Raw genomic sequence first — 17,648 nt, 5'->3', positions numbered from 1 at the left:
TAATAATAATCTTTTTTTTTGACAAAGTACTGCTTCCAAGGTAGTAAAATGTTGCTCTAGGTAACATAGTGTAGCCCTTCATGTGATCACTCAGTTCACTTGGCAGTCCTCTATGTCTAGAGGCTAGATGAAATGAATCCATGATAAAAGTATAAGAGCCTGTTATCCTTCCATAATGACATACTGCCTCGAGATAAAAGAAGGAGAATCTCTATCTTGAGATGAGAGTCTTGTGCCATTTACTAAATAAAAAATCAAAGGGGCTGGAATTCCAGCCTGAAACAGTCATGAGCTTTACAGAAAATCCACCACTGATTATGTACACATATACTGTACATACATAGTGGCATAGCCGTATTAGTAGAGGTTGGAAAATAGTTTTAAAGAACAACTCCAGGAATTGTGTTTCATCTTTTGGTGTTTGGAACACAACGGATGAGGAGAATGTATCCTCTTATAACCTCATGAGGAACACATAGTGTGCACAATTCCCTCGGCTGGTGGAATTGTCCTTCACAGAGCAGAGCTTAGGTCCAGCATGGTTTTCCTTTGGAGAATTTATTTCTTCTTCCGCATTGAGTTTTAAATTTGGATTCCAAGTGGAACAGTCATTTCAGCTGCTGTGTTTCTGCCTTGCTTGCTCTAACAGCGCTTTCAGGCGGCCTTTAACTTGTTCCACTGGTGAGTCAAAACTTTTAATTTGTCAGTTTCTGGAGGTGTTGCATTTTTCCATGAGCCATGCAAGGCTGTGTTCAATTCCTTTTATCAGCAGGCTCAAAATGAGTTGCTGCTACACCAACACCAGGAAACTTTGGTTTCAGGTAACTGTGGATCTATCGCTGTGTCACCGTTAGAGTTAGAAATGATGAGCCTCAGTGTGAGCTGGTGACTGAAAAGTTACGATGCAATTATGTTATCAGTTCTGATCTCAAGACTGAAGACTAATCTAAAAATAACTGACAGAACCAACACAACCTCAGTACTTCTGTGCAGCATGTCCGGCTGTAGTGCATGAAGTGTTTCCAGATCCGGTCACTGAGTACAGATCAGGGGCCTCATGTACAAATACTTGCGTGGATTTCCTATAAAACTTGGCGTACGCCAAACCCCGGAAACTGTCGTACGCACAAAAATATTCAGATGTATCAAGTGTGCGTTCGCATGGATCCAAGCACGTTTCTTTGTACATGCCAATCAACGTGGAATTGAGCGCACGTGCAACTCCTCCTCCTGTCCACGCCCCATTTAACAATGCAAATCTATTTAAATAGGCCCTGGACCTAGATTCACCTCTTGTCCGATCAGATACGCGATGAACAAAGGAAAGAAAATGAATTTCACAGAGTCTGAGCAAAATTCTAGTGAATGAAGTGGAGATTCTGTTGGGTCCCTGTCAACAGGGATAAATATGACAAAAAAAAAAAAAGACGTGAGTGGGAGCGTGTGTGTGAGGCTGGAAATACCGTGGGATGCGAGCAGCGCACACACAGGTGTGGACAGGTGTGGCGCTGTGGCTGACATTTTACGCCCGCTTTTACTGACAAGAAAACTGAACACAGGAGACAATCAGGGCTTGTTAGAAGCTCTGTGTAGTGTGACGCACGGACGTGCCCAATGATGTGTGCCTGATACAGATTGCGTGTGACGTAATACGGGGGGGGAGTTAACACAATTGATGCTACGAGACACGGTCAAGTTCGCTCGTGTACTGTTGAGTTCAAATAAATAATATCCACGATTGGAAACACAAACGTGTATGTGTTACGTGACATGGTGTCAAAGTCACGGACTGAATCCTGGACCAGAAACAAGATGGCCAAGTTCGGACCGCCAGAACAGTTTGACTTTACCCGGCCAGCGGAATGGCCAGTGTGGAGGCGCCGATTCGACAGGTTTCGGCGGCTTCCAAGCTCAACAGTTTAAATGAATCAATCAAAAAGAAAACAAAGGAGTAAACAATTACAGTTTCATCAACACTGAGACAAATGGACTTTCATAGGCATGAGGTGTCATCATATACAATAACATGTGTCTGTATGAGAAATGAAATTCTGAATTTTGGTGACTGCCCTCCCATGAAAAATAACATTAGTCATTCAGTATGTTTACATTTAGCTGGTAGTGACCTCTAGTGGCTGTGTGAAGTATGACTCTTGTCTGGGAGCAAAGGTGGAGGGAGTGTGATGTTGTCACCTGTTATGGTGCAGTTTAATCTTTTAACAAGCATGACTTACCGTGACCAAGTGCTTATGCCAGACAGGGAACAAGGGTATGCCATGCAACAAAGGGTTGCTGTTGGCCGTGCAGCTATTTCACTTGCAAAGCTTTGCTCATGGGTAATTAATGGCAGGAGAGATCAGCTCATTCACCCTCTGTGGTTCACATTACTGCATTAATGTCTGATTCTAACCTGCAGTCTCATGCTAACCTTTTTATTTATTTCACATTTGCAAACTGAGCCTGTTTTGTGCAGGTTAAATGTGGTTATTTTGAGAATCCAAACAGACACATTGTTGAATGGTGCATCACAGCAGCCATTGTTTAGGGGAGTGCATTGTTGGCAGAGATGCATGAGCAGAGCTTTCAGTGGAAATGGAAGCTGAAGAGGTGCAGAGAATGGACAAATTCAGTGTTCAAATCTTGACCTCAGCAGATGTCCATCCACCATGAGCCAAGTTTACCTGTTTCCTGTTGCCTGCAAGTTTCTGCCTCTAAGGAACTTTTCCCTTTCCACTGTGGTGCTTGCTCATGGTTGAAATTGTTGAGCCTAGACCTGCTCTATATGGAAAGTGTCATGAGATAACTTATATAGCTATATAAATTAAACTGGGCTGAATTGTGTGGCACCCATTGTGTCATTCTGCTTGAAAAGGATATTTGTAGTGTTCCAGATTGGGTTTTTTTACAGTTCAGCTCTCTTACAGCCTGAGGAAAGATGGAGTCTGGTGGTACGGTATCTCCTGTCGAACAGCAGCAGGGTGCACAGGATGTGACTTAATGTTGTCTTTTAGTATCCTTTGGACTTGATGCCAACAGTCTTTTCAGTCTGGATGTGTTCTATTGCTCTGTGAAAGATGACAAAAACGAGGGGCCTCATGTACAAATACTTGCGTGGATTTCCTACTAAAACTTGGCGTACGCCAGAACCCGAAAACTGTCGTACGCACAAAAATATTCAGATGTATCAAAGTGTGCGTTCGCATGGATCCAAGCACGTTTCTTTTGTACATGCCAATCAACGTGGAATTGAGCGCACGTGCAACTCCTCCCTGTCCACGCCCCCATTTACATATGCAAATCTATTTAAATAGGCCCTGGACCTGAGATTCACCTCTTTGTCCGATCAGATAACGCGATGAACAAAGGAAAGAAAATGAATTTCACAGAGTCTAAGCTAAAGATTCTAGTGAATGAAGTGGAGATTCTGTTTGGTTCCCTGTCAACAGGGATAAATATGACAAAAAAAAAAAAAAAGACGTGAGTGGGAGCGTGTGTGTGAGGCTGGAAATGCCGTGGGATGCGAGCAGCGCACACACAGGTGTGGACAGGTGTGGCGCTGCGGCTGACATTTTACGCCCGCTTTTACTGACAAGAATACTGAACACAGGGAGACAATCAGGGGCTTGTTAGAAAGCTCTGCAGCTCTAATTTCACCAGCAGAAAATAAAGAAAACCAAAAACATGATATTTGAATGCGCACATGCCCAAATATGCACTGGCACACTGGCACGGCTTCTGGGTAAGTAAAGAGTTTATTCGTTTAATTGTTTCGTATGTAATCCAGCGTTACATACGGGACAATTAAACGAATAGAAGCCACCCATCGCGCACCGTGCCAGTCTCCAGCCTGTTCTCAGCAATGCTGTTAGTCATAATGAATGAGTCGTGCGTTGAACCAGGCCACCTTGCCACGATGTTAGTTAGCTGCATTCGCGCATCACATATGATTTGAACATTGATGGAATGAAAATGTTTCCTACTAACATAAAAAAAATCATCCTGTGATGGCGCTTTTATAGCAATGTGTGTGCAGTCAATAGCTCCGATTACATTAGGGAAACCGGCTCTCGCTGCAAACTGTGCTTTAATGTCGGCCTGTTCAACAGCATTGTACGGGAATCTGATGTACCAGGAAGACATTCGGATGATTCCGTCCCACACAGCTGGCATGGCTCGGCTCAGGGTTAACTGGCACACTCCTGACCGATCGGCCAGCTCCCGCTGGAATGCCCCTGTTGCCGGGAACCCCAGCGCAGTCAGGCAGCCGGCCCGCCGGCCCCCGTTGCGCTCTCGGGCCGGCCGCAGCTCTGCAGTAACTCCAGTAACACTGGCCTTGGTAACCGAAATCGGCTTATGAGCCAATTATCATGGTTTGCAAGTAAATCCTTGCGTTCCTTAAATCGCTCACGGCGGTCCGTTGCAAGGTCCTCTAACAACGCTGACGCTGTCTTTGTTAATATCATTTTCTTAATCACATTGCGCATGCTTTTATATCCACTCATATAATTGCAAACACCTGCGTGTGTTAATAGTTCATAAGTGTGCCTCTGATGTGCACATCACTCTAATGACTACTTGTTTTCACATTATTAACAGTTTCCCAGCTTCACCTCTAAGTGTCGCCAAAGGAACAATAGCTGTAGAAACGTGCGTACGACAGCTATGAAATTGGCGTGGGGCACGCACATTTCTACGATTGTTTCACGTTTGATACATTTGAACGTGAGCATGGAAAAGGACGTACGCCCCTTTTTTGTGCGTACGCATGCTTTGTACATGAGGCCCCAGGTCTATGCAGAATGGTGCTGAACCTGATATCCTCATTGTGACAACATGACTGCAGGAAACTACTCACAGTCACTGCAAAAATATGTGTTGTCTCAAAATAAAGAAATAGTATAAATTATACCATTGTCTTTACAGGCATTTTGTTTTACACATAAAATCTTTTATCATGAGAAGTCCACCTGATATGTCCACTGTATAATGTCTGTGCTCTGAGGAACTTAGGGTTGATGTCATATTGATGTCATCAGGGTCATCTAGGCTTGGGATTTAGCCACAAACTGGGCATTTTTCAGGCATGCAATCCATGAAAGATAGTCTTGAGTTGCATGATGGAAAGTGCAACATTTTTTATACTGCTCCCAGTAAAGGCGGGATATCAAAGCCTCTACCGTTCTGATTTTGACTTTTACAAATTGAAGTGTATTAGATAATCACTGAACCCTTTTAAATGAGAGGCCACTATCAGCCTCCATATATTGTATATGACTAAGCCCATCAATAGCCTGACATTACTATTAGCTCAAAGCAGAGAATACGAGTAAACAGCAGAGGAGGAAGCCATTTCTCCTGCAGCTCTATAAATCTCTCCATAAACACCAACCTCCTTCACTGTTATTGGAAAGAGTAACACAGGGTGGCCATGGGAACGACCACTGTCACCTCTGCTGTCCCTGTCTCTGTTAGTCAAGTGCAGAGAAGTGCACATAGACCCAAAGAGGGTCAGAGAGGAGAGACACAGGTCTGCTAAGCTTCAGAATTCAGGCAAAGGTTGTGATGGAACTTCAGTGTGTGCAAGTAAAACGTAAAAGTTGTCGATGTGTGTATTTGGGGAGAGCTGTTTTTGGATGTGGCACTGGAATGGTTCATAGTATCCATATGGATGTTATCACTTGACTAAGGAATTATTAATGATGGAGTTCTGTGTTTAGTCACTACAAAGGATTGTGCTTATGGGACTGCATTTACATTTGTGTGTGCACGTTTCTGTGTGCTCCTACAGGAAAGTACATGATCAGAATACCCAAGAACCAAAGTACGTCATAAAAACAACCTCCAGTGATAGTCAACAATGGCAAGCTGTGTCTTGCAGTGATAGCTGAAAGGAGTGAGAATGAAAGCAGCACAGAGCTGCCTCACACACACGTGTCTGCAGCCTTGGAAACACTTCAACAAATCCTTATTGGTGTTAGATTCATGTGTGTGTCCTTACAAAGCTCTTATGTTTAAATAGAAAAAGGTTCATGCAAACTTCCTGAATACACATGAAATGTTGTCATCACATATTGACCACAAAATAACACAAAAAGAGTATGACTGTGATAAATGATATGGTTTTAAGCATTGTTAAGCATGATTTTTAACTAAACTTTTAACTAAAATTTGACTAGCTACAGTAATCTATAATAGATATCCTTAAAAATAAACTCAGGAAAACTAGGATATCTATCTGTCTGTCTGTCTGTCTGTCTGTCTGTCTGTCTGTCTGTGGACAGATGTTGTCAACAAAACTGTGCAAGATGCAGTCACAAAACTGTGCAGGTGCGTAGTTGAGATCAAATGTAAGGCAGAGTTCCAAGATGGGTGTGGTCTGACTGATGAGTACTGAGTACTCATGTCCTAATATATAATAATATAATCACGGGTTAGAATGCCAGCATCAAGATGGTCTCTAGTTTTTCATGTCACTAGACAAGGACTCTAAAAACTTCCTAGAACAAGTGAAACTGACTAAAACAACAAGTGAGGTTATCTGGCACACAACTGGCACCGGAATATTTGTTCGGTTGCCATGGAGCTGTGACGCTGATCTGTCTCATTCCTCAGTGATCTGAGAATCTAAGTTTACTCTCCTGCTGCTGGCTGTGAAGAAACCACAGAATGTAGAGAGAAACAAAGCAAAGAGTGAAGGAATGAAGAGAGAATGAAAGGCAATAAAAGAAAAACCAAACGAAAGACAAAAAAAAATGAAAAAAGAAAGAAAAGGAAAGTTTCTGCTGTGCTTGAGTGCAACAACAGGCCTGGTGACTCATCCCTCTCTCTCCCCCCTCAGGGACCTGCGGCATGCCATCACTTTATATAGCAATCTCTTTCTCTCTCTCTCTCTCTCTCTCTCTCTCTCTCTCTCTCTCTCCCCCTCTGGTCCCATGTCTGTGATTATAGGGGATGAGTGGAAAACAGGAGGAGAGTAGAGAGTTCTCTCCCCAGAGTTTTATGCTGTGTGTGACCATCACATTGTTTCCCATGGCGCTCACATGAGAAATGTACTGACACACACACACACACACACACACACACAGTCCCTTGACTGGTTAGAGCAATCTACGCCTACACATCTATCACCCAGAGGAGCCAGTCTGTCAGGGTGGGCATTACGATTAGATTGACGAGGTCACAGTCACACTAAACTCAAAATAAACCATATACGTGGTCTCATTCTGAGTAGGTCTATCTGCAGGTCCACAGTATTACCAGACATGCTTCTGTATGACATGCCCTTAAAACAGTTACAGTTACAGATCCTTTTACTTCCACTCCATTCTCTGTGATTCCACCTAATGATAAAGATGTCTTTACCGCCACTGACTCAAAAAAATCCCGAGTGTTTCCACTAACTCAGATGTTACTTCAGAGGTCAATAGTTTTCATTTTGGGTGTACTCATGAACCTGACCAGTGCAGTGCTAGTTAGTACTTTTTTCACTCACCTCTAGTGTTATCTAGCCATGCAGATGATTATTTGTCCAGGTTTTAGGATACCTATTCTATTTATGCTTCCTCTTCAAGGGGATGTATGTTGCTGTTTAATCATCATCTGATTGAGATTTCAGGTCTTCCTGCTGTGCCTCATTCCTGTTGTTCTCCATTTAAGATGGATTCGCAACATAAAATGCCTCTCTTCTGTGGTCTATCCGGGCTCAATTGCCTTAGTTTGTTATGCAACCAGTAGTTTTTAAATAGCTTTACAGTGTGCAGTGTAATTAATTCTTCGAAGTGGAAGTGGAATGATTCTTTTGTGTGGCCAAGAAAAGCTTTTTTATCTAAAATCAGAAAGTCTACCAGAGCCTTGGAATGTTAATGAATTAACCTTGGAGCTTGTGTAGAATGAGCTATCAACAAGTTAAACGAAATCACTGTTACCTTCATTTAGTGGCTGTTCTGGAGTTTACGGTTCTATCACATTGCATTGCATGATTGAAGTTTCCAGAAAAGCAATATTGCATTTCTATGACAACTTGGCAAACTGCATATGAACAGCAGATCTGAGAGTTATGATGGTCTTAAGTGTTTGTTTTTTTTTCTAATGTGGAACTCCATGTCCTCATGTGCTTCTTTGCGTGCCTCAGTTCCTCTTTACATCAGCAGCTCATCATGAGGATTCCCTGTTTTCCTGAATTCACTGGAAAATCCCCTCATTGTGTGTGTGTGTGTGTGTGTGTGTGTGTGTGTGTGTGTGTGCATTTGTGTGTAATGGAATGTATCCACACTGATACAGCATCACACAGTTTAATATTTGTGTTGCTCATACAGTTACCGTGCGTGCGCACGTGCGTGCACACACACACACGCACACACACACACACACACATACACATCTGGCTTTTCCACAGCAGTAGGGGAGTTCTTGGTGGTTTGAGTTTAAACAGGAAAACAGAAACAGAGAGGGGTGTGTTACAGCGGGATTCCGCTCTCTCTCTCAACATAAGGCTGATGAGTGGTTACAGTGTGGGTTGAGAGTGGAAAGCTTCCATGGTGTGCTTCGTGTCCCACACACACACGCACGCACGCACACACACACACACACACACACACACACACACACACACACCTCCAGCAGGAGCAGGCTAGCTCTATGACTAATGAAAGGTCTTTTCCTTTCATCTGGAAACATTATAGTTCCAGTCGGGCTCAGCACTGTTACCATGGAGACACGAGCACAACTAAATGTTTTTGACTGTTAGTGGAGGCAGTAAAATTAAAAACAGTTAGTTCTGGCATGTTTCTTTTTACATTTTTGGACTTACACTTATACAAAACTGTCAACAGAAACTACAGCGGCAACTGTCAACAGTCAACTGTCAACAGTCAACACTCTCAACAGTCTAAGACAGAAAGTGTATACATGCAGTTGGCACAGCTCTGGTATTGTTGTTGCTGCCATGGTTTCCCTGTGATGGTTGATACTGTGGGTTACACTGGCTACACCCAGGAAATACAAATATGCCCGCAGGAAACATCCCTAACATCTGTGAGAGGAGACTCTCAGGAAATACACAGGCACAAAGAGCACAATAAAAACATATAATATATCATATTTTTATTTACCAATTCAACATAATGTGTGTGATGATTAGCTGTAAATTACACATGCAAAATTTCTTATACAACTGTTTAAACTGACTGGTAATATGACAACAGACACACAGCAGGGCCAACACTTGACAAAAGGTGGAGTCTCAGGTCTGAACATTTGTGAGCGGACGGAGGGACAGAAGTCACCATGCACACTCATCATGGAAGAGCAACACTACATTTAGCTGACAACACAGAGCATGAGCCAACTGATCTCAGCAACCAGCACACACAAACAAACAAAATAAAGAGCTATATGTCTTAGCTACCTAGAGCTATCTTAAGATGTAGTCTAATTACCTCCATCTCCAGATTTCTTAAAGTCTATGTACTGTACAGATTAAGCTTGATTCTGACCTGAAATGTGTTCCTCTGACTAATTTTAGAATCAGTCTGAGGATACAATGACTAATTAATTGATCTGTCTGTTGGACCAATTGGATGTTTGGTCTGTTTGAGCAGTTCCATGGTCCAGTTTAAACATGGCATGGCACCAAAAGTTATGATATAAACAAAAGTAGAACTTTTAGAATGTGTTTTGGTATTATTGAGGCAGTATGTGTGATAAATGAATCAAACTATGATGTGATATTAAAATGAACCAGGCTGCAGGACAGACCAAACTATCTGCATCTTCCAGCTCCAGCTTCATATGTTTCTTTATTTCTTGACGCTGTCGTAGAGGATAACGTCCGCTACATATTAGCAGTAGTATTAACAGTGTGCTAATGTATTATGCCAGAGGTCTAAAAAGTGAGTTCATGTATTATTTTATACACACATAGTGGGTGGTAGGTTTGAGAGAGAGAGGGAGAGCCAGAGTAAAGGCATAATAAACACCTTTCAGACGAATTTTCCACCAGCCATGAGTCACTGCATGCAGCAATTTGTCCACTACTGACGACAGACTGAGGAAAGAAAGAAAGAAAGAAAGAAAGAAAGAAAGAAAGAAAGAAAGAAAGAAAGAAAGAAAGAAAGGAGAGAGCAAAAAGAAAGAAAGAAACAAAGAGTGCAGCCCCATGTTGTGATGAAACAAATTATGAGACGACTACTTCCATTGCTACAAGACTCACTCTCTCTCTCTCTCTCTCTCTCTCTCTCTCTCTCTCTCTCTCTCACACGAATGCACACGAATGCACACACACACACACACACACACACACACACACACACACACACACACACAGTGTGTTTCATTGTGCCTTACTTGTGCCTTATATGAAAATGATCTTGATGTATGTTTAGTGCTAAAGGCAAAATGTAGTCATAGTGCCACACACACACACACATGCACACACACTCTCAGTCACAGAACCATTACACACTCATTCGTCTATTTTCCATGGCTCTGAGTGTACCTTCCTGTCTTTGGTGCAGCAGCCTCATGGAAGAACAATGTCCCATTAAATTAGGAGGGGTCGGGAAGTCAACACACCAAGGTGAATGCCTGAACTTCCCCATACACTCTTTCCATGTACTTTGGACACACACACAGACACACACGCACAGAATTCACTGCACACCACTTCTGTTCAGTCTTTCTTATGCAAACACATTAGCTCGCCTGTTTCCCAGGCACACACTCATCACAAAGGCTCGTCAAATATAAAGTAACACTGAATTACACAGTATTAACAAGTAAATATTCCATGTAGTCTAAAATGAAGGACCATTTATTTTAGTCTGTATTCTGTGTGGTACGTGCTCTCATTCTAACATCTGTCCCATGAATTGGTTTTGGTAATTTAATTATATTTGTTAGAAATGTTGCACCACCAACATACAACTAAAGTAATGATGCTGCTGTGTGTTATCTCATGTGTGTTTTATGTGCATTGAGCTTCATGTGGCAGAAAAACGTATTCTCACAAGACAAAGCTACATGAAACTCTTTAATAAGAGCTCTTGACAAACAGTGAGGTTATGTCAGGACCGCATACTTAAGTGATTCACAACACCTACTGTATTGTCCTTGAGATTGAAACAAGATGAATTTGAGTGAGGCAGGTATTTTCCAGCACCCCCGCCTGTCAGCACAGCTGTTCAGGAAAGCCAAAATCCCTCATTCAAGGTCAAGTTTACCCAAGATACTGCAGTACAATACCTTCATAAAACCACCATCAAACTGCAACAGAACACAATAGACAGGAGCCCCCCCCCCTTCCATTTTCCACACTCAACTCTTACACCCCAACCTTCCAGCCAACACTTTGATGCTATCATCTTCCTGCTGAGCAGATGGTTTTCCAAGACTCTGAAGCATCATCCCACTTGTGCTATTACTCGATTCATACGACAGCAAAGAAATATCTCCCCTTTCCACACCTAACCCCCCCTCTTCCCTGTGGTCTTTTGTTCTGGCTCTGCTGTGTTCCTGTTTTGACCATAAAGGCAGTGTAGAGGGAGAGAAAAAGACAATACACACAACACGTTTTGGCCCTCATGTAGACACACAGGAGCCCAATTGGACAAAGATTTACTGTGATGGAAAGAGGAAGACCCCCTCCCCTCACCCCTCTTTCCATCTCTTCATTAACAAGGCAGAGCATTGTATTTACAAGGTGACAGAGGCACATAAGAGAAAGGAAAAGAAAGGCTCTCTCATCTGGAAACCAAACTGGGACAGGTGAGGAAAAGGTTGATAGGAGACAGAAGGGCTCTGGGAATGGAGGAAAGAACAATGGAAGGAGAAGAGCATTAAGTGGTACTGTGCAGGAATGCTTTATCTGGGCAGGTCATACTTGTGTTTTGCATATGGTGTTCTGTACACAAGGTGTAAAAATTGTGCTGAGCAAAACATTTATGTAAGAAAATTAAACATCCAAAGCCAAACTCGTGGGAGGCTGAACGTTTCATTAGACCATGGATAATACAACTGCTATTTCTAGAGCTTTCATGTAGTAGAGCTGCTTTGTCCTGTGGGCCATGCAAGAGGAAAGATCCCGGTCGTTAAATTCAAAATGTCCATCCCATGAGCAAATACCATGGAAATCTTTTGTGGAAATTTAATGTTCTGTCCTGTGGGTTGTGCTGGTGGTAACCTCATGGAATGGGTCCATCTTGTTGCAAGAAACTTTTTATCAAATTTTATGCCATTCTGCCAGTTCTGATCTCGTCGATTCTTTTTGCATTGCAGCAATTTTCATTTTAGGGATGTAACAGAGTGACAGGCTAACCATGTAAAAAAGATAACATCCACATTCTTAATCCAGACTTTGAAGCTCTGATATTGATTGACTATATTTATACACAGCTATCAGTGGGTACAACATCAAAACTATTTGAGATTCTGAACAAATCATGTAGATGATGACAAAAATGTTAGCCGTGATTCAAATGTGTTAAATCAACAAAAAAAGTACCTACATACCTACAAGTACATATCTATGTGCCATAGGCAGGTGTGAACAAACACTCAACATATTTTCAATCTTTGGGTTATTGGATTATCTATCACCAAGTACAGGGGAGATGAACTAGAACACATCAACACTGTCCTGCTGTGGTTGCACCATGTCTCTAAGCAGGTACAGCAGTGTTTCTTGGTGAATACAAAATGAGGGAGAATCAGAGCATGTGTGAGCTTGCAGAGAGAAACACAATTAGACCACAAAACTTTAACTCACCCTGATCCTGACGGGAACTTCCTGGCTTTCTCCTCCCCTCTGCATTTAGCCAGTGTGTTCCTGTGTGTGTGTGTGTGTGTGTGTGTGTGTCTCTCAGAATTTTTCCATAAAACTTCAAAAGTATTTCCACGTCCATTCTTCCATCCTTTTGTCTCTGAGACATTTTTCCCTGTCATGTTTCCTTCTGGTATGATATAAATGACCGAACCCTGGAGTCTTGTTACGGACTCCGAGTGGTCTTGGACTGCCAAATATAATCAGCCCACATCTCTGTTTAGGCTGGCCTCTAATGCCTCTATTGTGTAGCAAACCTTTACTGGTGAGTCATAGTCCTCACCTCAGTTAGCCTGTGTACACAGAAGAGAAAGAAAAAATGCAGAAATAGATATAAATGCAATTATGCAATTCATAATCCCTGATATCACTATCCCAAAGAAACTGCATATTCCAGTGCATAATTGCATTTATTTAACTAATCAAACCCTGACTCTACCTTCTGCTTAACCTATGTAAATAAACTAAATAATATTAACATTTTTTATGTTCTCCTCTTCACAGGATGAAGTGAAGGTTCCCTCAAAACTCAGCATCTCTAAATCCATGAAAGTTTCTGAGTCTGTGTCAGGAAGCAGAGGAGGCAGCGTGCTAGAACTCAAGGAAGCTGCAGAAGAGCTTGGAGAGGGTGGAGAAGAAGAGAAGGCAGACAAACCCCAAGTAGACCTCTCATCAGATGAGGAAGGGTTGGAGATTGAGGAGACCATTGAAGAATCTCGTGCTGAACGCATAAAGCGTAGCAGCCTGCAGCGTGTCCAAAACCTGAAGACAGTTTTCTCAAAGGAGAAGATGGATAAGACCAGAGCAAAGACCAAAGTGAACCTGGAGAAGACCAAACAAAAAACCATTCAGAACCTGGAGAAGACAAAGCAGAAGACCCGAGATAACCTGGAAAAAACCAAGCAAAAAACTAAAGAGAATTTAGAGAGGACCAAGCAGAGGACGAGGGAGAACCTGGAGAAGACACGTCATAACATTGAGAAGAAGATGGGAAAGCTTGGAACACGCATGAGTGTCAACCCTGAGCAGAAGCAGAAGATGCAGACATCCCGCGACAAGGTGAAAAAGGCCTTCACGCCAGACCATGTTGTTTACGCCCGGTCCAAAACTGCCGTGTACAAGGTGCCCCCCTTCACCTTCCATGTCAAGAAAATCCGGGAGGGAGCTGTGGAGGTGGTCCAAGGCACCGAGATGGTGGAAGTGTCCCAAGATGCTGAGCACTTCAGTGGGGTGGATGGGGAAGAAGAGGAGGGTGCAGTGGAGGTTGAGATGGAGATGATGAATGGAGGAGGGGATGAAGAAGAGGCTGATGAGGATGAAGAAGAGGACAGCCAAGATGTCCTGCAGGAGGAGAATGAAGACAGAGATAGAGACAGCGACTAGACAAAGATTGAGGAATTATCCAAGATCCTAAGAAAATCTTTTGTTACCAACCCTGAGGTTCTTATGTGAAAACAATATAAATTTTGAAGATTGATTTAGCTAAAGAATAATTCCAGTTCATTACAACCTGGGTCTTTTTTGGGTCATTTTGCATTCTTCCAATCAGTTATGATAACTTTGTGTCCACAAGTATTTGCTGAGATCTGGGAACATGGCAACATTGCAACAACTTTGATGGACCAGTCAAATGATCAGACAAGTGGTTAACAAGCCAACAGTTTAACCAGATTATCTAAACTTTATTTCGAGGGATAATTTAAAGTGTCAGTAATAACCTTTACTACACAGGAAAATATGTATTGTAGGTGAAAGTTTAACAGGAGGGTGGTAATGTTCATCTTTGTTTTCTCCTCTGAAAAAGTTTGGATGTTTGTCTTCTGATCTGTTTGTGACTCTTGACTTTCAGCGAGGTTGTCCATGCCTGGATCATGAACTGGGCAGAGCAGCTAACTGCCCCTGAAAGTTCCAGGATCAATCCTGGCCCTGAAAGTTCCAGGACTGATGTGTGTGTATAAAGCTGCGCTAACTTGTTGCTGTTGTTGCTCATAATGAGGAATGCACTGATTACAGTTTTCTTTAGTTGTATGCAAAGTTTTGCGTCTTTCACCTCATTGTTTTTGGGGCTGCTTTTCGGTCTATAGCTGTTTTGGTTTAATCTCACTGCTCCCATGATGGTTTCCAGCAACAGCAGGCAGCTGTTTTCAGTGAAAAAGCTCAGATAAACCCACTGTGAACTGCCTGCCCGGCAGCAAGCATCATGCAGACTACAGCCCTAAAAGCAGAATGAATAATACACTCAGATTCGCCAGGTGGACAGAAACACAACTCCAAATGAATCCAGCAGCTCTATAGGCAATTGTTATGTGTGAGCATGTTTGCCATATCAAATTCATATGGTGATAAGATGTCAGTCTTGCTTCCTTTGAGAAAATTTACTAAAGAAAAAAAGAGTCGGATGATTGGTGGGTCAGTTGTTACCCAGATCCGGCTCATTTTTTCTCCAGGCCTCATAGCAGCTTGATCTGACATGAACATTTCCAGATCTCAGCAGTCAACTTGGTTAAGACAATGTTATTATTACCAAAAGAAATGCTAACCAAAGCTACCCAAGTTGGAAACAAACAGACTTATCATTTAAAAACTTTTATTTCATTTGACTACAGGTTGTGTTCTTCAAAAAACATAATGAAAATGTTCCATATTTACAAAAGCACTTCAAGGGTTGTTAACAGTCAATTTCTGTTTGGGTGATGTAGATGATGATGAAAATTGAAGAAAAATAAATAAATTTAAAAAATGGGAAGAGGAAACAGAAAATAACTTTGTCATAGGCGGAGCTGGTGGAAGGCAGGTAGGGCAAAGGCAGAACTGACATGAGAAAGTGGACTGTTGGGTAGTAGATTCCCAGTAGTCAAATTATTCACTAACACAATGAGTATATATTCGTGCTTATCCAGAGATTTCTTATGTTTTAGAAATATTTTACATATCACAGGCGCAAAACTATTCCTTCCACCCCATTTGTTGTTCAGCTCTTTAAATACTGAAGTGTTATCTTACTCTGCTTAATGTACCCATTATTTAGAAACACAGCCATTCTGTTGTAATGTTGAGCTCACAGTTAAATATATGTGTATGATTTTGTATGTGAGCACAATTTACTCTAGATTGATGTCTTATCCTTTTTATTGCAATGTAGCCTAATAGTTGTCCTTTCAGCACACCTTGTTTCATGCAATACTCTTATGTAACATTATACTGCCAGTGTTCCCAAAGAATAACCAGTGCCCATGAACATGAAGGTCTGCTAAACATAAGGCAGAGACAGCTCATTCATAGGTCCATTACATTTCACTCATCAATCACTTTCACTTATTCACTTATTTTCACATGAGAATTTTCATGTAAGCGTGCTATTTAAAGATGTGTTTTTGATAAATAAAATGAGATAAGGACCAAGACTTTCAGCAAGTCTGACAAACCTGTTTAGACTCTTCTTATCAACACTGTGTACTCTCGGTCATGTCTACTCGCAGGACCAAGTTTCAGAACGTGAGTGTACAGTATGTTATAGCTGTGGTCTGACACTGACCCCTAGTGTACAGTCATCTCACTAGAATTGTTTCTGCTCTCGATGTCCAGCTGTTCTCTTTCATCCAAATGTCTGAATACTGAAGGAGTGTACACCCTGGACAGGACAGTAGTCTATTAAAGGGCTAATGTAGAGACAGACACAAGAAATTTGTGAATCCAAGAGAACAGTACTGCTTTATATATCTGCCAAAGTTTACTACGTCACCACAGTATGTCAAATTTAGCTTGTAGTTCAGACACATCACAGTTTTACTTGTGTGTTTTTTTTTGTACATAATGTGAATCACTGCCAATCATTTCCAGAGAGCCTCTTGCCTCCTGCTGCCTGCACTCTTCTGAATTAAAACAGCTTCTTTGGTTCACTGTGCAAAGAAATGACTAACACTCTTACATGTAAGCAAGGATCAAATATTCTAGCTTTTTTGATGCACCTTTGTGGAAGAGAATCCCTTCAGTGTTTTTATGTTCAACCATTCAAAGGCCATTAATATTGCCATATCTGTCATAGCAGCAAACAGCATGCAGCTGTGCCGAGGCCTGCATCAATGGAGCAACATGCAATTCACATTTAACTGTTTCTTTGCTTTTGTTTTGTTGGTAACTGATTCCTGTATTATGTTTCATTGCTTAACCACTAATGATTTAATTAATAAAAGCTATTTGGTTCACAGTTTCTATGTTTTTATTTGGTTCTCGTTAGCAGAGTGATGGACTGAGTGATGGACTGAACACATAAAACATGTTGATTACAGGGTGTATTTACTGTAGATCAGAAGTAGTAGTATCAGAAGTGTACGGTCTAGACCTGCTCTATATGGAAAGTGTCATGAGATAACTTTTGTTAGGATTTGGTGCTTTATAAATAAAATTGACTTGTCAATCATTGCAAATCACGATTAGGTTAGTTTTTTAGAGTCAGAACATGGAAGGCAATAAATAAATAAATAAAATGTAGAAGCCCTTTTATTTTCTTTCTTCTTTTTTGGATTCATAGTTTTTCATCCAACCTGTTGCCGTCTCATTCAGATCATCGTCACAGAGGTGTGGCTGTTGGCGGAAATAGGAGAGCTTGCAGGATTGCGTCAAGCCATCGGAAGTTAGTCATACGAGCGGAAATGAAGAGTTTCTCCACCTAAATAAAAACATAAAAAATAATTATTCTTACAGTCATAGTGCTAAAATCTGAACAAATTTCCCGTGAAAACGTTTTAATTAGGTGGCCTATTATATACAGATTAAACTAGCTACAGCAAAATCAATTCATCTGCTGAGACCGGTCATTGAGTTAATCTAA

The 17,648-nt window shown here is 41.6% G+C and overlaps 1 protein-coding gene across 1 annotated transcript in view; it reads left to right on the top strand.

Moving 5' to 3' along the window:
- The window catches only part of LOC104938973 (caveolae-associated protein 1), a 31,292-nt gene extending 14,268 nt beyond the window's left edge, over positions 1-17,024 (top strand). Inside the window, exon 2 of the mRNA XM_019271293.2 lies at positions 13,322-17,024. Coding sequence (XP_019126838.1) covers positions 13,322-14,200 — 879 coding nt within the window. The 3' untranslated portion in view covers positions 14,201-17,024. The remainder of the gene's footprint in view (positions 1-13,321) is intronic.
- The last annotated feature ends 624 nt before the right edge of the window (positions 17,025-17,648 follow it).

The sequence above is a fragment of the Larimichthys crocea genome, chromosome XVI (assembly GCF_000972845.2).
Source record: "Larimichthys crocea isolate SSNF chromosome XVI, L_crocea_2.0, whole genome shotgun sequence".
Classification (NCBI taxonomy): Eukaryota; Metazoa; Chordata; class Actinopteri; family Sciaenidae; genus Larimichthys; species Larimichthys crocea.
Note: the sequence above shows the minus strand (reverse complement) of the source record. Positions and strands in the feature narration are given on the sequence as shown.